Source organism: Hippoglossus hippoglossus, chromosome 19 (genome assembly GCF_009819705.1).
Source record: "Hippoglossus hippoglossus isolate fHipHip1 chromosome 19, fHipHip1.pri, whole genome shotgun sequence".
NCBI classification, from domain to species: domain Eukaryota; kingdom Metazoa; phylum Chordata; class Actinopteri; order Pleuronectiformes; family Pleuronectidae; genus Hippoglossus; species Hippoglossus hippoglossus.
Genome location: NC_047169.1, coordinates 17,282,844 through 17,304,191, shown reverse-complemented (window position 1 = coordinate 17,304,191; position 21,348 = coordinate 17,282,844). Strand labels below are relative to the sequence as shown.

At 40.6% G+C, this 21,348-nt stretch overlaps 1 protein-coding gene across 1 annotated transcript in view; it reads right to left on the bottom strand.

Moving 5' to 3' along the window:
- Nucleotides 1-21,348, bottom strand: part of llgl2 (LLGL scribble cell polarity complex component 2) — a 64,446-nt gene that overhangs the window by 4,133 nt on the left and 38,965 nt on the right. Inside the window, 11 exon segments of the mRNA XM_034571137.1 lie at nt 364-411; nt 611-639; nt 723-867; nt 3,722-3,986; nt 6,021-6,187; nt 6,296-6,412; nt 6,501-6,648; nt 7,153-7,300; nt 8,247-8,443; nt 8,653-8,748; nt 13,229-13,333. Of these exon segments, the coding sequence (XP_034427028.1) occupies nt 364-411; nt 611-639; nt 723-867; nt 3,722-3,986; nt 6,021-6,187; nt 6,296-6,412; nt 6,501-6,648; nt 7,153-7,300; nt 8,247-8,443; nt 8,653-8,748; nt 13,229-13,333 (1,465 nt within the window).

The window sequence follows — 21,348 nt, the reverse complement described above, 5'->3', positions numbered from 1 at the left end:
TCACTGGTGTCTTCTTCGTGTGTGACACTGCTTTTTCACCAGAAGATATTTGTTTTCTTTTTTTCATTTTTGCGTCTATTGTGTGTTAGAAGCGTGTTAATTCACCGTCAACGGTGAATCCAGCAGGGATAGGTATTCTCACATCCGACTTTCTATGGACTTTATGCTAGGGGGCCAGACGGAGAAAGTCTGCAGACAATCCGAAGGCTCTCACTCGGACATTTGTGTACACACATACACTTCCTCGGGAGAAAGTGCAGAGAGTCTCTGGAGTTCAGCAGATTTAGAGTAACAGAGGGGCCTGCTGTGTATTTCTATTTCATAGATTAAATATGTTCTCTTCTCTGTCTCTAGAGTACTCACTCTCGTCATTCAGCAAAGCATGCTCCATAACACGTCTAGCAGCACTTTCTGGAACACACAAGCAGCAGGCAAAGGACACATTAATGCAGCCACAAACAAGATGTTTGTGTGTGTAAAAACCGATGGACAGTACATAAGCATATATTCTAATAATATCAAACTACATCTGAACATGTTGTGTTCTCTTCAATAGCACATGCATGTTTAAGTATGATGCTCAATTTCAGGCCTCTGAATAACATTTTACCTGCATCCTCAGAGTCTTGTCTGGCATTTCTAGAAGGAAAGAGGAGACAAAAACTCATAAATGCAAAAAATGATTTTCCACAATAAAACAAATAAACTCAGAGGGTTTATACCCATGACTAGATGAAACGGGCGGTGGCCTGTGTTGCCTGGTGGTGCCTGAATAAAGAGGAACCTCTACAAGACAGCGAGGCTCAACCTGGTAGCGGGTGGACAGCGAGAACCGTTCGAACTCAGATGGAGAGATCAGATAGAAGCCTGAAGAGACACAACAGTAGGAAGTTTTTGAGACGTGCAATCAAAACAGAATCAACATTTGTCTATTGAGAATACTGACATTTTAATGTGACGTAATTTTATTGCCATTTTTGGAATGCTCAAGAACGAGCTGTTCTTTTTGAGTAAACACATTTACAGATCACTAGCACAATTATTGTGGTGTATGAATTTGAATATAAAAATATAATGACAATCTTCTGTATCCTGATTTTTAAGACACGTTTGCAACAGGTAGACAAAACAATTAGTTTCCAATCAGTAGTGCCAGAAAGAGCAGTGGTGCAGTGGTAATGATACTGTGATTTGTAGCCCCTACTGTCCCTCTCAGCTACTGATATCAAGACCTTCATCACGGTTAAACAGAAGTGTATCTGAAACATTACCATCAGCCTTTCCAAATATTCATTTTGACCTGCAGCAGCTCAAAATAAGTCTGAGGTCTTTGAGCTGAGAAAATGGAAATGTTTCCACTCTGTTGTCTTAAGCCTGGGCCACACTGTCTACATGAGCAGCATGTGACAGCTGCACCACAGATCTGCTGCATGTCACGGCCATTTGATGTTCACACAGTGTTTAGTGAAGCTGCTATGTGAGGTTCCCGGTATGAATACTGTATTTCCTCGAATAAAATTGCAGCTATATACTCAACTAAATGAGCCGCACATCTTCCGATCTTGCAATAAATATCAAAACCTTGTTAAAACAAATGACTGGATTCAGTCAACAGAAACGCATGAGTGCTTTTCCTTTAAAACAGGTACAGGAAGGGTTGCAATATTTTTGTTTGTGACATATTCAACATTTAGACACGGAAACTGTGTTTTGCTGTGAACCGCATGCAGAAGACAGAAGACAGGCGCAACCTCGACTAGAACAGCTGTGCTGCTCATACAGGCAGTATGCATGTTCTACTCTCCTAACATGGGTGCCAGAAATAATAGCAAGATGTTCCACGCCGCTCAAATAGCCAGTGTGGTAGCTTCAGTATTTTTATTAATTGGCTTATCTAACTAATTCTTCAGGCATCAAAACATAACTGAGCCTTTGTCAAAGCTGCTCAGGTGTTTTACCATTTCTCCAGCATAGGACATGTTGAATACAAGAACCGGCACTTGCCGTGTAATACAAGGCAACTGTTGCAAGATAACCAATTTTATTCTCTTAATCTGTAAGTAATCATAATGTTGTGGATCATTTATGTATTTCATGAAGGCAGCATTATAAATTTTTGATGTTGTCGGGAATAACATTTTTTGTGTTTTTTAACTGGTCTCCAAGGTCCAAACTTCCAAAATTCAATTAACTAACAAATTAAAGAAAAACTAAGTTGTCTATATACAAAAGTTCACTTTGAAAAACTAATGGAGTTCCTGAATAACAGCTCCTTTTAAACCAATCGCCCCTCCCACCAGGTTAAATATTTTTATAAGAAAACATAAATAGTTTTTATTCCCCAATACCAGGTCTTCATCAACAGAAAAATAAACAGGAAATAATTACACTTACATTCATGTCTTTCCCTCAAGTGAAACAGGCAATTTATGGAATCAATTTTGTTACAACAGCAACAAATCCTCTGCATTATTTATGTGAGGGCTGGTGCAGCAGGCAGAGGCATGAAGTAACATATTCATTACGCTGCAGGGATCACGTGAAATTATCTACAACACATCGACACCTGCGTCGGCTCTTATCACCACAAACTTTCTTGAAATCTTTACTGTTTCCTTCTATGTGTGTAGCGCTGCTTTTTCACCAAGAGATTTTTATATTCTTTGTGGGGGTTTTTTTTTTAGCATTTGTCGCGATCAACCATCAACCCCTTACCCGCTCGCTGAGAATCCAGCTGATGACTCCCTGCTGTTTTCTCACATCGACTTCTGCAAGAAAGCCCGCAGAAACTGCAGAGGCTCTCACTCTCACATTTGCGTTCACACATAAACCTCCTCCAGAGAAAATGTGGAGAATGTCCAAAGTCCAGTGCATGTCTGAAAGCAGCTCATAAGAGAGACACCGTCAACTTGGGTCATCTCTTCTTCAGGTGAGATTTTAGTCAAAAAACTATATATAGTAATCTTTCTGTTATAATATCTGTCAAAAGTAGCACGCTAGCTGACTTTAGCCTTAGAATCGTATCCGTTGCTTGGCAGTAGCATCAGCTGCTCCAGTCTCTCTGTCCTCCTCCTCGTTACTGCTGGAGTAACTACAGCTATCGCGACACTCACGAGTTCTCGTGAGAAGAGATCAGCAATTAACTGCTGCAGTAACTGCTGCTCACGAGTTCTTGCGAAAACTAGCGATAGCTGCAGTTACTGGAGCATTAACTAGGAGGAGGACAACAGTGGACATTTAGGCTAACATGGTGTAAATGAAGCCGTTTCGAGCCTTGCGGACAATTGGATGACACCACAGGAGCAGTATGGAGGCATTCTATTTCTGCTGTTTTTTAACATTTGAAGAAGTGGTCGCCATTTACTTGAATTGTATTGGATTTGGCTGCAACGCTGTTTACCCCTGAAACTCCAAAAGTGTTTTGAGGACTCAAACACTTCACCCACCCCTCCATCGGCATAGTGGTGAGTAGATAATCAGTGATTGGGTGAACTATCCCTTTAAGAATGGCTCTGTAACCCCTCACAGTACTATCTGGGCTGAACTTTGATACAGACCTAGGTTCCAGAGAAGGATTTCTTCCGATTCTTAGGGGGGACAAATTAGGGTTAAATTGCCCCAAAATTAGGCTTGAATTTGCAATGATGAAGGCTGTGGGCAAAGAAATGTGTTATATCATAGAGAGTATAAGTACAAATATGTGAGTAGACATGTTTTTTACCCTGGCCATGCTTGGTAAAGACACAGGAAGCGATGCCGCTGACGTCCTCTCGACGGATACAGGGGTACTGAACCTGCAACTTGACTGCAGGCAGTGACACCACATGTATGTCCCCCTGATTGGTCAGAACCACAAGGCCACTCTCACCATAGTCCTCTGATCGACTGCTGCCGAACCAGGCAATGCCCACCCTCCGTACTCTGGAACCATCCATGGCCGTCAGCTTCAGCTTCATTTTAGCACTCACCTTAGGGAGGGTGAAGACCTGATAACATAGGAACAGAGTCAGCTGAATAACTACCAGTGTGAGACAATCAAGCAGTATCAGACTTCTTAACAAAAGGGACAGGGTAAATAAATAAGGGTGAGAACTTACTACAAACCTGTCTGGGGGAAGAACTTAGGACAACGTTGTCTTAAGTCTTAATATTGTCTGCATGTCGTGCAGCAGAAAAAAACTGTGAGACCTCGAATTTCTAGACGTTTAGCGCAGCTGAACCACAGCTGGTGTGGCCGCTCTAATCTGTTAACATGTGCACGGAAATGAAAAGCAAACCGTAACACAGCCGTTCTACTGCGGCCAAGGCGTTAGGATAACAGCGTCCTAGGTTCTCTTCTTCTAATCAAACCATCTGTCTTTTCTGCCCAAAATACGACCAGAGAAGACAGATGTTTTAAAAGAAGAGTGAAAGAAACCTGGAACCTCACTTAACAGAGTGGGTGACAAATCCTGCTCCTCACATACACTTAACAATCAAGCACAATCATATATCAAAGAGCTCATTGCAATTGTCCCAATAGATCACTTCCCTCCCAAAATACAGGCTCAATTGAGGTGAGTGGAGAAAAATTGTGAAGAGAGGAGAGAAGAAAGACAAGGGAGGGCAGGAACAGTTGTGTTACCAAGTTTGGTTCTGCTGGAGGTTTCTTCCAGTTCATGAGGGAGTTTTTTCTCTCCACTGTTACCCAATTGCTTGCTCATTGTGGGAACTCTTGAGATTCTCTATAATTTATAAGGTCTCAACCATACTATATAAAGTGCATTGAAATAATGTATGTTATGATTTGGCACAATACAAACCCAATTGAATTGGTCGATGGCACTTATTATTAGCCACCTACAATACTGTCTGAAGTACTCTCTCCTGACAACTCAATTCCCATTAAATGGATGTACTATTTACAGGTATCAATAGCCATTCATACCTTGACAGAGGGTTTTCCATTGTACACATGTACCACTCCTGAAGATATTCAAAGCCTCATATATCTTATTCACCTGTGCCATAAACTTTCATTCTTGTCCCAAAACATTAAAAACACATTCAAGTTTTTTTCTGCTTACTAAAATGGTTTCTTGCTGGGAGTGGGTGGTGGTAATGGTCAGTTGCCAAGAGTTTCAGTCATTGCTGTGATTATAAGACAGGAGGTCATACTCCTCTGAGCAGCACTACTTCTTCAGGGCAGACGGAATGCTACAGTGACTGGCGATAGGAAAGGTTTGAAACGGACTGATCGGGCTAGGGCAAACTGGTTTGCAGGTTAACTATACTAAAAGCAAAGAATTGATAAAAATAGAAAAGCATGGCTCAGAGGTGGAAAACAATGCAGATGTTAACTCTTACATTTAATGAGTTTTCCATCCCTGAAAACAGCTCTTGGTGAGTAAAGGAATTCATTTTGATGCTGAACTTGAACAGTTTATGGTAGATAGGTTAAAGTTAAGAGCTTCAAAAGTACTGTTGGCTATGTAGCAATAAGTTTCAAATGGTTGCTTTAATGATCCACACTATTAAACTTGGTCAGCTAGAGTGGAAAGAGAGTTGTTTTTATCACTGTCAGTGTGCTGTCTCTGGGAACATGACATGCCCTCTCTGCATGTGAGTTTTTAGGCAGCAACTGTAGAAAAAGTTTGCCGTCTTGCTGTTTGCACCGTGTCGGGAAATCAGTTTAGCCACCGAGACCCAAAAATACAAGTTGACAGTGAATTTATTTGGATTGTTGCATAATTTGAAATGCTATGACAAGTGAAATTATCTTCCTTCTTAGCTTAGCTTTAAACCTACAGCCTTCTCTTCCATCACTTCCATCCGCTTCTAAATCATATATGACACTCTATAGTGCCACTTGAAAAGGGAAGTCCATGACTTTGGAGGCCAGAGCTTCTGAGGGTGCACTAAAGGGATCTATTGAATTCAAATATTTACTCCAGAATCGCTTACTCCACTTTTAACTTCATATCACAAGTGTCTGTGAGGTTTAATGGTGTGTAAATAATATGTGTGTGTGTGTCCCTTACCTTAAATTGTTCCTCAGATATGACCAGGAGATGGTGTGATCCATGCATGTCGGGTGATCGAGCCAGGTCATGGGCCACCTCTAAGGCCTCAGGGAGAGGAGCACCATGCCCATCCAACACTGCTATACCAACAACAGGTGCCCGGTGCATCAGTTGGATCTCCTTAGCTGGATTCAAGTATACAATGACAGATAAGAAAGGGCATTACAAAAACAGGACAGAAATGAGAAAACAGTGCACCCTGAAAAACACAAACTTCCAGAACTGTTCATTACCTGGCTGTGCTGTGATAGGCTCATCTGCTCTGTGCTCTATAGGAGGAAGGCGGAGCATGTATGCAAACACACAGCCACCATTTGTCCCTGCCCATAGGGAGGGTGTGTTATGTGAACCTATGAAGAAATGAGATAAAGAACTTAGGTTATAGTGAATAAATATAATTTTTATAGACTACATTCAGTTTTTGAAGGTATAACTCACTGTCTGAAAGATAGGTATCAGCAAAGTAGAGCGTTCGCACAAGACCCGTGAAAGAGTCATCTGAGGAGCGAGCCTCTATCTTCCTCTGAACAGGAGCCAGCTCCATTTCTGCCAGCTCGGCCTCCAGACGAGCATTGGCATCCTGAAGCTGCTCAGAGAGAAGAGAGAGATAAATGTTTCAGAGAAATATAAATGAAATGGGATGCCAACAGGGTGTGGGCGCCACTCTATTGTAAAATATGTTAAAGGGGACATATTATGAAAATTCCACTTTTTTAGTGCTTCTACACGTTAATGTGGGTATCTGGCATGTCTACCAACCCAAAAACTCAAAAACCCCAAAACCACTCGCGCGTTTTGTTATGGTTCCTCTAAGTCAGAAATGTCATGCTTGAGTGATTGCGAATGAGCTTCCTATGTACTCTCTCGTCACAATACAGTGGGAGTCTCCCTACATGGCCTTGGCCTTGATCCTTGTGGTATTTTGACCAAAGTATGTTACAGACATTTCATTAAGACCCCAAGGAACCATATCAACTTGTGGTAAAATGGGCATGCTATGTCCCCTTTAAGTAGCTCACCCTCTGTTGCCTCAGATTTCGTCACCTCAAGTTCCAAGGAATTGTAGTGCAACAGACAGCTATAGACCTACCTTTGCAGCATTGTTGACATGATGTTTCCTTAGTGAAACTCTGCTCCGTCTGATTCTCCTGAAGGACTGTCTGAGGGATTTCTTTATGCTCTTCACCCTGGACAGAGGACCCTCCATTGCAAGCTGGTCCATAGGGTTTAGGGTGCACCTACAGAGCAGAGGAAAGGACAGCATATACTTAGTATATAAAACAGTATCTATAAGAGTTATACATGCTTTTGGGGTTGAGGAGTCAGTTAAACAACTTTGTGGGTGGGCACGGCTGTTTTAAAATAGGGGCACGAACCACGAGAAAACTACAATTAATGTGGTGTTGAGGGGAAATACAGATGGCTGTATCCCCAGCATGAAAATAAAAACTCTGAATCAGTTAGTTTGTTCCATGTCCTCTGTTTCAGGAAAGCTTAAATATGCCTGACTTGTTTCAGGTGCAGTTAGCCACTTACAAAAGCACCTAATGTAACATCTAAGAGAGCATTGTGTCAACAGGAGATTATCCTATATGGCTACATTGTTTAAATTTGTTGTTTTGGAAAGTGTAACCATTTGGAACTGTTCTACCTTTTCCCCCCTTAAGCCAAGGCCTGCACTTTGAAGCAGGATATCTGGTAATCAAGGTAACCTCAGGCTTAACGTGTCACAAAGCCTGTTTACCAGGGTAAATCACCATGGTAACTTGAGCTGAATGACTAACAACTACCACTACTACTAACTATTCTGCTTTTCAGATGAAACAGTCCGACATTACTTCTAGCTTCTGTTCATAAAAGTTTTTCATACTACTCAGTAATAAACTTAAAGTGCCCCTGCTTATCTACATATATCTATAGGATGACTTTAAATATTAAATGTAATTTTGAATGTTTCCTATCAATTCTAGTTAGGCCAGGGAAGCCAAACCAGCTCACAAGGGACACACAGAAACATCTACGGAGTTAAACTAGTAACAAAGGCAGGTGAAGTAGAGTAAAGAATCAATTTGCTCAAAACCTGTTTGTAGATGGGTGCTGAATAAAGCAGAGAATTTCTGACGAGGGCAAACTTAGTAAATTTCTAAGTACAAACACAGCTTTAATTTCTTTGTGTCTTCTAACCTGATGAGGACGTTGTTCTTCTGTTGGTAATCATACAGGCCAAAACCATGGCTTGTGCCAAAAGCTACCAGCTTCCACTCTGTGTGCAGGGACAGGGCTGTGACCACAGCAGGAGGCTGGCACTGGACCAGAGCAAAGGGCTGGAAGCCTGGCGGGAACAGTACTGGGTCTTCTCGCACATCCAGTCGAGTGTGACCCTTATCAACAATAGAACCACCAATCATACAGCATTAGTCATGAGGCTAGAATTGGATGGTTACGTATATAACAATGACACAAGGGATGCAACAGGGGAGTAATTTAACAGTACTGTAAGATATTGCAGCTTTCAGGAAATAAGTGTTATAATTGCTAACAGATGAGTAATGCTTTTTGTTTTTGCAGTTGCCAACACAACACTCGTTACCTTCCAGCGGAAGCCCTCTTGGCCCTGCAATAAGTCCATAACTTTTGCCTCTACAATCTGCTCCGCTGCCTCGTCATTCAGTTCCAGCACCAGGATCTGCAAAGGCAAACCCAGGACAAAGTAGATTACAAGTAAATAAGCAGAACAAAAACTTTGTGAAAACTGGTTTGAAAGTAGGTGTGGGTTGTAGCGCTTAGATTCTGAAAGTATTTTAAATATTGGACAGTCACAATACTCCACTGTCACAAACTATAATATCACAAAACATGATAAGAAAAAGTGAATGAAAGTCCACCTCTTCAGTGTTTATGTTAATACCCGGTAAACCTCCAATGGAAGATGCTCAGGAGGCAACATGATGACGACTCTGCTCCCTTTTCACCACAACAGTTCAGTACAACACCAGCATTACTGCTGATGCCTCACTGACCTACCTGTACATCTCCCACTCCATCTTCCCCTCACTTCTGAACTAGACAATGAGATACCCCTTCACTTGGGGCAGCAACTCACACACAATCTGGCAGTCCACTGTTCAAATCAATATTAATTACATCTGCCAGGAAACTAAAAGTAGTGAGGCATATGGTCTTGTTTCATATTCTTGCTCCACGAGTTATTCCCTATTCCGCATAACTGATTGTAAAAAATGGACTACACGTCACCACTTCCTCCCATTGTACAGAAATGAAGCTAAAATATCAAGGATATGGTGCCGCCATCTTGCCCTTTTGACATAATTTGGAACTGCAGTCTTGATAGGAGTGATTGTGGTGTGCAGCCATGGTATCTGGGTCTTGCTGATACACTCATTCAACCAATAAATAGTCAGTCTCAGCCGTCAAACATAATGTTTCACCCCATTTTATAGTATCAAGCAAACTTACCAGAATAATAAATTCTTGAATCAGTGTAATAACAACTACTTGAAATAATAGAAACCATTTTTGAGAAAACAATTTTGGGTTTTTCCTTGTACTTGGTCCATGTCCCATCCAATAACATGGAGCAGGCAGAGTTTATGACCTATACTGCAGCCGGTCAGGGGGTGATCAAGATGATTTGGCTTCACTTTTGGGAGCATCTTCATAAACTTTCAGTGGCATTTTGAAATTGTGAGAAGACTTCTGGAGAGGCACAGTTTGAAAATGAAAATTAAAGCTGCAAGCAGCACTGAATGGGCCCTTGCACCCCAGCGCATGTCGGGAGTATAGGCAGGACATGCTGTTGCTTCCATCTAACATTGCGAAAAGAGCATCCAATTTGACTGTCGGGGTTGACACCACAGTTTGAAGATGTGGAAACCAGTTACTTCAATTATATTGGGTTTGGCTGCAACCCCTGAAACTCCAGAAGTGTTTTGTGGACTCAAACACTTCACCCACCCATCCATTGGCATAGTGGTGAGTAGATAATGAGCAAATTAAAAATTTTCTGTGAACTATCCCTTTAAGGATGATATCTGCCGGCTTTCTGATGAACTCAAGAAGGCTCTCTTTTGACCAGCTACATTGATGTGGCTGTTTGTCAGACCTTCATTAATGCAGCCATCCAGGAAACAGTTTTGTAGGACCTCTCAAACAGTCCTCAAAATTCACCCATCTTTGAAGGTTGTCCTCTAGTGTTTTGAGAAGTAGGTTGAAGTTACCTTGTCAAATGCATTTTCGGAATCTACTGAAAGTATGGCTCTCGGTGAATTTGCATTGGATGTATAATGGATTAAGTTGAATAATCTGCTTAGGTTGTTAGATGAGTGTCTACCTTTAATGAAGCCTGAGTGAATGATAGATGGGATTGCTCTTTCTGTTTTTTTCTTTGTCATTTGATTAAGTTGGCTAGGTATTTTCCTGATTTGTTATTGAATTCAAAATTTTAATGTCTGAGTGTTTGTATCATGAATTGAGTTCTCCAATTTATACAATCATTTAGTCGTAGATTGTATTTCCGTAAATCATGTTGGTTTTGTGCTGAGGGGTTTTGTGTGTTGATGTTGTCAGATTTTGTTCCAAATACGTTTCTTGCTCATTATCTTTCGTTTTGGAGTGTGTGGAGTATGATCGTGATTCTCTCTGGTGAATCATTTATTTCGAGGAAAGAAGCCCACGCTCTTTTAATGAAACTGTCAAGGTCTTGGTCTTTAAGTAAGGATGTATTAAATAGCCATCTGTTGGGTGGTTTGTGGGAATGGTTAATATTCCAGGTGTGGCAGACAGGAGATATCTAAGATGATAAATTGTCCTTCCAGGTCTGTTACAGTTTTAATATGGATAAATGAGATATTTTTGTCTATTAAAATTGCAACCTCTCTTTGCCTAGAAATGGTGCAGAGAATATGTGGTTAAATTGTGGTTGTCTTAACTGTTTTGAATTAACGCACTATGTCAAATATAAAACCCATAGCAAGGGCCATATCCTTGATTTGGTCTGCTGTTCCGGCATCACACCGTATAACATCAACTCTGCCGAACAAACCATCTCAGACCATAAAGCCGTGCTATTCAACACCAAACTGCTGCTAAGTAAATAAAAGGTACACCGTATCATATCATACCGCAACATCAGAAATGTCAACCCTGACGTACCCAGTCCCTGCCATCACTTCCTCACTCCTGTATCTCTTGGACTTTTACAATGTCAGTGTATCCACAGAAATCTCTGAAAACACAAGTTGTCTCTTTTGCCCAAACTGCTCCCTGGTACACTTCTGAACTACGTCAGCTCAAGATGTTGGGCAGGCGCCCTGAGAGGCTCTTTACTGGTCTACCGACGTTGCTAGTTGTGCTGTAATGATGTATGTGCACTAGAGCTCAGTGTCCAGGAGGAGCTTTTATTTGTCATTTTCTGCAAGTGTGCACCACAGCAGATGAAATAGTCAAGGTTTGAGTGATATAATTCTGATAATTATAGTGATTGGGTCTGCTGTTGTTGAATATGCACTGATGGTGCAAGGGCAATGACTGTTCGCACAGCGATCTGATGAAACAGGTTCAAACAGTTGGCCCTGAGTCTGTTTGGAACCACTGTATCATCCATCATCAGGCCTTGGTGACCAAGAAGATCCCCTAAGAGCGGCACACATGAGGCAGGACGAATTGTGGACCCAATTATATCACATGCTTTGAATGTCTGTTTCTTTTACATCCTCTGCAATGAGTTAGGGACACACTTCCAATAGCTGCTTCTGCACTTCAAGATCCAGTGGCAGTCCTGGGGCTAGTTCCTCACCTGCTTGTGTGATTTCAGTAGGGAAGTCCTCCTCATCAGATCTCCATTTGTGAAGCACATGGAGGACATGAACTGGGTTGCAATGTTGGTCTATCGTATCTTTAACTGAATAAACACACTTAAACTGAATAAACACACTGAGTGCCACGTCATTTTGGCACACAATCAAGTGCTGTGTTCAGGTACATTTTTTATCTCGTGTTGAATGAGGCTCAGTGGTAATGTTCGCAGCCTTGGAAGACATTGTGGGGAGGGCAGGGAGAAATCTTTTCTCTATCCCAGTGACGCCCCGTGATCTACTGACCATTCACAAGAAAGAGGTGATGTTATGATTATAATTATTCCCTTCCTTGTAGATATTAGTCAAGCCCCGACATTTATATTCGACTCGAAACAGGGTCATTTACAACATGTTTTTAGCCTAAATGTCCTCCGATATTGTCCTACGAGGTGCATTCATGGACCCTCGGACACACCATCGTGTATCTAAGTCCACTAGCTGAGCCACTTCCGGTGGACTTTTAGGCACACTGTGTAAATGACCGAGTCGAATATAAATGTTGGGGCTTGCGGACACTTGGATGACACCACACGAGCAGTATGGAGGAATGTTATTTTATTACATCTGAAGTCTCAGTCGCCACTTACTTTAATTGTATTGGATTCAGCTGCTAAAAAGTTTACTTCTGAGACTCCAAAAGTGTTTTGTGGACTCAAGCACTTCACCCAACCTCCATCGGCATAGTGGTGAGTAGATAATGAGTGAATATTCATTTTCTAGTGAACTATCCCTTTAATGTGTAAAGTGATCACATGTCAGCTGGGTAGCGAGGACATGCAGAAGGGTAATATGTCACGGTACAAGGTACCCGGGCCACCGCAGCAAAATGAACGTAGCGGAAACCCGACAGTTCCTGAATGCACACATTGGGGAAATTATAAACCAAATTAACAGTCGCTTAGAGGTTATAAATGTCAGTTTTGAAACATTTTCGCTTAATTACCCAGCCCTAGTTGAGAGTGAGACAAGAGACAATGTATCCCACCAGAATTGTGTAGTTCTGGCCATGTGATTGACCTCTCATGCTTTTGTTATCAACCTGGGCCTGATGTTGGACACTGCAGGAAATTTCTGAATTATCAATTGAACTGCAGAAGAGGGACATACACATTATATCTAATGTTTACAGGGAAGCAAGAGAGTTAGAGGCAAAGGCAAAACAGTCTGGCAGCGGAGCCAGAGGGCTGGGAAAACAAGGGGATGAGAGGCTCTCACAGAAGGACATTTTTCTTAATTTAGAAAGAAACGGATGTACTTGAATGTTGACAGATCTTAAAAGAGTCATCTCACCTGTCCAGCAGTACCAGCCACAGTCAGATAACCACTGTATTTACAAAGATGGATCTTCTGAATGCCGAGCCTAGGGTCATCACTGTAGGGGTCAAAACAGCCAACCTGGAAAACAAACAATAAAAAATGATTGAGCCGTAACTAAGCATTGAACTGTCATACAGTTGACAAAGACTGATAAAAACTAGAAATACCACACCAAGGTTGTATGCCTCCAACAGTGCCGTTTCAATCTACATACAATTTTTTTCAGATTCTTATAAATAACTTCCTCTTTCAGTCCCAGTGACAACTTATCAAAAGTGCAAGAAATTCCGTCAAGGTGGTCTTCAGATATCACATTTAATAAAAAATGATATCAAGTATCAAGCCACAGTGACCTTGACCAAAATCCTATCAGTTCATCCTTGAGTCCCAGTGAATGTTTGTACCAATTTGAACAAATTCCTTCAAGGCGTTCTGGAGATATCGTGTCCACAAGAATGGGACGAACAGAGGCATGGACGGTCTTAGGTTGTCGCCTGTGCGGAGGCATACAAATAGAATGATCAACAGAGGCTATCTCCTCAGAGTCCCTATTCGAAGTCCAAGAACAGTGGATCCTAAATATCCCACAATGAAAAAAAAGGTGTCAAGGTGCTGATATTAATTAGTGCATATTTTATGTGTCGTTATAAAAACTAATTAGGAATTAAAAAATTAAGAATTGAAATTCACTTTGTTACACACAAAGCAGGAGAAAATTATTCAATAAGAGGATAACTACAAATGTAAACTATTACAAAAATCAGGCACATTGTCTCAAAAAGATGCAGAAAAGTTAGTCCATGCCTTTGTTACCTCCAGACGTGACTATTTAAACTCCTTATTATAAGGCTGCACCATTTAGTCTTTAAAAACTCTGCAGCTTGTCCAAAATTCTTCAGAACGTTGTGAAGGTATTAATGTGAAACTATTTTATATTTATTTATTTTGTATTATGGTGCTAGCCATGCATTTACCTGACAGTTACTTTAATACTCACACAAAAAGAAAACATCCGACACAAAGGATGTATGCCTTGTAAAGCAAATGGTTCATACAACCTTAAAATAAATTAGTGAACAAACCAAACATTTCCACTTTGTTTTTCAATTGTTTAGAAATGTATTAACACAAAAACCAAGACACTTTCAACTTTCCAAATAAAGCAATTTCCACTTCGGTGGTATTAAGAGTTTATTTTTCAGTTAATAAACAAAACAAAACAGTCTCGAATTCATATCTCAGTCCTCAGTCTATAAATAACATAAAACGATCCGGTGGAACTTTTTTAGTTCATCAACAACACAAATAGTCACGTTTGAACCCCCATAGCACGTAAAATCAGAACCTCACCCGTAGCGGCCCCTGGTTGAATCCGACCCACGGCCCTGTGCTGTATGTCTTCCCCAACTCTCTGTCTTCCCCTTTTCACAGCTTGCTCACTATCCTCTCCACAAATAAAAAGGCCAAAAAATAAATAATAATACAAAATTAAAAAAATATCAGAGCCGTATCTCCCGTTTTGGAGAGGAGATAAAAGTACTCGTTAACCAGCGTTAACAGTCACACGTCAGTCAAAAGTGAGCAGTAGGTTGAGTCCCAGCCAGCGAACTGCACATCACTCACGTCCAGATTAATCCTTCTGGTTATCGTCCGTCACTAGCAGAGAATTGAGTTGAACGAGGAACGAAACAACCTCGACTTTCTCACTCTACTACTTGCAGACTATTTCACAGGCGCATCTCAGGTTCACCTGACTTAAAACTTTCTGGCTCAGGTGCCTAGGACCAGGTCTTAGTTATGCACCTAGAATGTCGGGGGATGCATGAGATATGGTTTGTATTTCTGCCCCTTACTCTGAATTTTGTATCTGAATTCTCAGACTTTCTTAGTTAGTTCTAAACACAGATGAAGACATTATAGTGGGTCATTTCGACATTCACGTAGATTAGTTTATTCCATTGGTTTTAGTCGACGTGTATATAACCTACACGTTTTAATCACACTCTTGCTCTTATTCTGACATATGTAATGGAAATTGACAATTTAATACTTCCGCAAAAGCACCTTCAATCTGACCATTTTTTAATTACATTTGAAATTACAATTATCATTTCCATTATTACAAGAAAGCCCTCCAAAATGAAAGAAGCCGTTTTAGTTTACTATAGACCCAAATCAAACTTAATTTATTTCTAAAATCCTCAAAAAGCAGTTCAGTCAGATATATAATTCATCAACAGCACAGAAAAACACTGTGCACAATTATTAGGCAAGTGAGTATTTTGACCATCTCATCATTTGTATGCATATTTTCCAACTCCAAGCTGTATAAACTTGAATGCCCATTGGATTTAAGCATATCAGGTGATGTGTATTTGTGTAATGAGGGAGGGTGTGGCCTAAGGAGATCAACACCCTATATCAAGGTGTGCATAATTATTAGGCAGCTTCTTTTCCTCAGGCAAAATGGGCCAAAAAAGAGATTTAACTGACTCTGAAAAGTCAAAAATTGTATAAAGTCTTTCAGAGGGATGCAGCACTCTTGAAATTGCTAAGATATTGGGGCATGATCACAGAACCATCAAACGTTTTGTTGCAAATAGTCAACAGGGTCGCAAGAAACGTGTTGAGAAAAAAAGACGCAAATTAACTGCCAAAGATTTGAGAAGAATCTAACGTGAAGCTACCAGGAACCCATTATCCTCCAGTGCTGTCATATTCCAGAACTGCAACCTACCTGGAGTGCCAAGAAGTACAAAGTGTTCAGTGCTCAGAGACATGGCCAAGGTAAGGAAGGCTGAAACCCGACCACCACTGAACAAGACACATAAGATGAAACATCAAGACTGGGCCAAGAAATATCTGAAGACAGATTTTTCAAAGGTTTTATGGACTGATGAGATGAGAGTGACTCTTGACGGACCAGATGGATGGGCCCGTGGCTGGATCAGTAACGGGCACAGAGCTCCACTTCGACTCAGACGCCAGCAAGGTGGAGGTGGGGTACTGGTATGGGCTGGTATTATTAAAGATGAGCTAGTTGGACCTTTTCGGGTTGAAGATGGACTCAAAATCAATTCCCAAACCTACTGCCAGTTTTTATAAGACACTTTCTTCAAGCAGTGGTACAGGAAAAAGTCTGCATCTTTCAAGAAGACCATGATTTTTATGCAGGACAATGCTCCATCGCATGCATCAAAGTACTCCACTGCGTGGCTAGCCAGTAAAGGCCTTAAAGATGAAAGAATAATGACATGGCCCCCTTCCTCACCTGACCTAAACCCTATTGAGAACTTGTGAGTCCTTCTTAAACAGGAGATTTACAGTGAAGGAAAACAGTACACCTGTCTGAACAGTGTCTGGGAGGCTGTGGTTGCTGCTGCACAAAAAGTTGATCGTCAACAGATCAAGAAACTGACAGAATCCATGAATGGAAGGCTTATTACTGTTATTGAAAAGAAGGGTGGCTATATTGGTCACTGATTTTTTTTTTTTAAATGTCAGAAATGTTTATTTGTAAATTTGGAGTTGTTTGTTTATTATTCTCACTTTAACAGATGAAAATAAACAAGTGAGATGGGAAAATTTTCGTTTTTCATTTAGCTGCATCATAATTCTGCACACTAATAGTTTCCCAATAATTGTGCACACATAGATATTCTCCTAAGAAAGCCAAAACCTCACTTTTACTTTCTTAAATATTCAGGTTTGAGGTTTATTAACATTTTGGATTGACCGAGAGCACTGTAGTTGTTCAATAATAAAATGAATCCTCAAAAATACAACTTGCCTAATAATTGTGCACACAGTGTAGTTACCTGTTGTTAAACTGTTGCGTTACCAATGACCTTTTGAAGACCTCAGACAATGGACTTTGACTATGACTCTCAATACTCATCCTGCTGGATCTTAATGGTGCATTTGACACCATTACTCAAAAGATTCTGTTACAGAGACTGGAACAAAATGTTGTGTAATCAGCCTCCTGTAGCAGACAGATCTTAGTTATGGGCAGGTCCAAGCAGCTGCTCTATATTTTATATCACAAATCCTCTTTTACATTACATTACAGACAAAGCAACTTACAATAAGTGCATTCAACCAAGAGGGTACAAACCCAGAAAACCAAGAATCATGTAAGTACATTAGTTTAAAAAAGCCAAACTACAAAGTGCTATATGTAAGTGCAATATATTTTTTTATTTTTTATTTAAACACCAGAGTTGATGATGGTTATTAGACCATCATCTTCTTAACCGAGGTGTAGTCAGAAAGGTCTATCTGGAAATGTTTGTAGAACCCTTCACACGACCCAGGAATTGCGAGGTGCTATATTTTCGACAAAAGGACAATATCTTGAGGAATGATGTTGCCCCTAATTACTGACCAGCTCTGCTGCTTCTGCAGCTGAGGTAAGTATTCTTTAATGCATCTTATCCAAAACAAGTCTGATTGTTTTAGACCTGCTTCCATTGCCTGCAAGCATACAGTACATGTCTTCCCTTTGAAAGTCTCCTGTGGTAAAGACGGCAACAGGTGGTTGAGTGACAATGGTTCCAAGTCGTTAGGATCCGTGGATACCCTGGTAAATGGCCAGCTGTTGATGATCGGTTCCACTTCACAAATAACTTTGTGCACATACAAGGTGGAGTTGAGGACTTTCCGCACTGATCTTGTAAACCTCTCCCAAGGTCCTTTAGGATTTGAGCCATCTGAGGGCATGAAAGTCCATTTAATTCCTTGCTGGAGAAATACATTGTTAATCTGTGACTAGTTCCACTGCTCAATGGCTGTTCTCAACTCTACAATTATCAGAACGCATTTCCAGAACTTGACCATGTCTTGCCATAAAATGTCTGAGTGCCTTTATTAATGAGTCTGTGTCTAGTGAAGGTGACACTTCAATTTGGATTGCTCTAATGGCTAGGCAGGTGGAAATGACACTGTATCTCTTCACTAAACCTCGCCCGATCCCATTTCAACACTTGGCCCTACCACTTCCCCTTCATTTTGCGCGTTTTCGTGTAGGGGTAGGCTGGCCCAATACCTGTTGGGACGGAGGGGTAGGGCTAAGGCATAGGGCTTTATAGCCCTCGAAACTGAGATTTTTCTGACCCTCACTTCGAACGTAGGGGTACCCAGAAATCCTTGCAAATCACCGGTAAGCTGTGAGACAGACCCACAGATGTAGTATTTTCTCCATAAATAAGGATTCAAAAATTACGATAATGATTGTAATACCCTAGTTTAATATCATTTCAATGTATTATGGTCACCTTTTTCACAACAAGATTAAAACAAAAGATTGCAACCGTGCTAGCGTTAACATGCTAGAGATCTTTTTTATTTGCATGATAGTCCCGTATTTTCACATAATTCCATATCGATCTGCATGCACCCGTCTGTTTGGGCAGTTCACAGAAATTGGTAAATTGTAAGACAGCCACCTCCACGGCCATGGCTCACAACTTTCTCTTGGGACCATTGGCCAAGAGAAAGTTGTGAGCCATATTGTGTGCATATTAGAGAATATGTGCCTTTTTTGGAAATGATCTTGCTGCTCTTCTTCGACTTGCACAGGAACAATGGGAAGTTTACATTGATGATCACCAGCCCCAGAGTGTTTATCTTTTCTATGTCACAAATCCAGTGTGTCCTCCAAGACGCATCTCCTATCAGTTCCTTCCTTATAGTTCAAAGTTAAGATTGTATTTTTCACAAGGGCTACAGTAGTGGCAAAACTTATTTCTTTAATTCCAGAACGAGGCGGTGGTTTGAGTTTGTTTACACCTATGTTTATTGTCACTGAGCGTCCTGTATGTTTCCAAACACTGGGTCAGTTATGATTTTTACTTGCCTTTCAAGAAAATTAGTAATGTCACAGAATGTAGCTCTGTGACGCTGCTTCTCCTGCAGCTCACAGGCTACAGTTCTCCACTCAAAGTTTATAAGGCAACTTCCTTATATCTGTCAACATATTGGCAAGCAGATCCATCTCATGCATATATTTGACTCCTCCCATGGCGTTACAGCTGCTTCTGAAGAAAAGGCTGTAGTCCTGAAGAACTTTTACATCTTCTGTTTTGATAGGAGGCCATGAAGGAGCTTTATCCATATATGCAGATGCAACTTTCTGTTCATTTCCAAAATGCTCTAGCAATAAAGCTTTAGCTTTAACATATCCTCTCTCTGAAAAGTTCCTTAGGAGGACTCCCATTTTAATGGATATCCATAAACAAATTGGGATCTCTCTCTTTGACAACGATGAAAGGAATTGCTGTTATATCAGAGTGTAGTAATCAGTCATTTTGCCTTCTCATAGTGCCCAACATGTTGTGATTCTCATTTTGTGACCCACAATTGGTGTGTTTGAGTGTTCTTTGTTGCAGTGCTATGCCTTGAATATTGATTCGGTTGACTTATTGACACAGGCCCAGAAAGAATTAACTGAGGTGTGATTTTTTTCTGCTGAGGCTTTGCTCCTCGATCCAATTAGTCAAGTTTAGTTTCTTTTAGATTTTGTTACATTGGTGGAATTTGTGAATTTGGGGTTTAGGTTTTCCTTTTTCCAAATAAGAGTTCATTGCATTCGACCGTTTCCATATGGAATTGTTTCCAATTAGGATGCTCTGAGAGCATACATTAAATTTAGCAATGTATGCTACAATATCCTTGTGCAATTTAAGCTGTCCTTTCTGTTCTTCCAGTTGATGTTTGTCCTTTAATGGTTTCTGTCTGCCTCATCTTCAAGACATGCAGAAGAAGAAGTAGCAGCAACCACTTTCCTTCAGTGGCAGTGTTTGTGTGCCAGTTGCTTGGCTTCCCACATTTGACACGTTAATTGGTTTTATGTCATCTTGCTAATCATCTGGCATGACTATGGATGTAACTGTGATGGTAATTGAGGTTCAGACCTTCATGTTTTGCAACAGGATCACATTGGCCAAGGCTGTTATGTTGCAGCTCCTCAGATTCACTCAACTACTGATTGACATCCTCTTTAAATGCATCATTGTATTTTGCTATGCTTGTCTTTTTTCTCCTCCTCTGGGAGTAAAATAATCAATGTGACTTCATAAGACTGAGTGGGATTGTACATGAGACATTTTCTTTTATAATAATTTTAACCCCCAAAATCCCTGAGAAGAAATGTGTTTAACCTTGTATAAAAGAAAAAAATAAGTATTGTAAGGTGCACAAACTAACAAATGTAGGTAATCACAGTGATCAAAAAGAAAAAAGCGTAGCAATCAAGATTAAAAAAGTGCGTCAAGGAACAGCATTAGGCTAGATTAAGTCATACTAAGTCATCTTAGATAGATTCCAATTTGTTAAAGGTAAATATAGCTGATTTCAGACATGCACTGAACTTCATAAAATTGCCGGACAGTCACCGGAGGGGCTGTATGTTAGAACAAAAATGTTGGAGTGAAAGTCTTATGACTTTTTCTGGAGTTTCTCCGGCCAGCCCCCTAGTAAAAACTCAGTAGAATGTCCATGCCTCTTCATGCTGCTACAACCATCATCTGAATGCTCCACAGATATCTGTGTTGTTGTAAACGCATCTGAGTGGAGACTCTCCTGCTGCGTTGTTCATTTGTTAAGGCAAACTCCGGAGAAAGGAGCCAATGAAGCAGACATCCTCCGTAGTTCATGTCATGTATAGTAATAGAGTTTCACAAGGTTTGTTCTTGGGACAGATACTATTCACTATATATATGCTTACTTAGGCAACATTATCAGAAAGCACCATATACATTTACATTGTTATGCCAATGACACCCAGCTGTAATTATCAATGAAGCCAGATGAAACTGATCAGGTACTTAAACTTCAGAAACGTCTTAAGGCCTGACCCATGACGTTTTACTTCTAAATTTAGACAAAAACTGAATTATATTTGCCCCTAAACACCTCAGAAAAACATTGTCTGACCTTTAACCTTCGTTACCTCGGATGGCATTAGCTTATGGAGCCAAATCCAGGCCAATAGTTTTGATCATTTGAAAACTAACATTTTAACTGAGAGTTCAACTTTTGATCTTTGAAAAATATGACAATGTATACAAACGTTTTTTGGGGTTAAATATAAT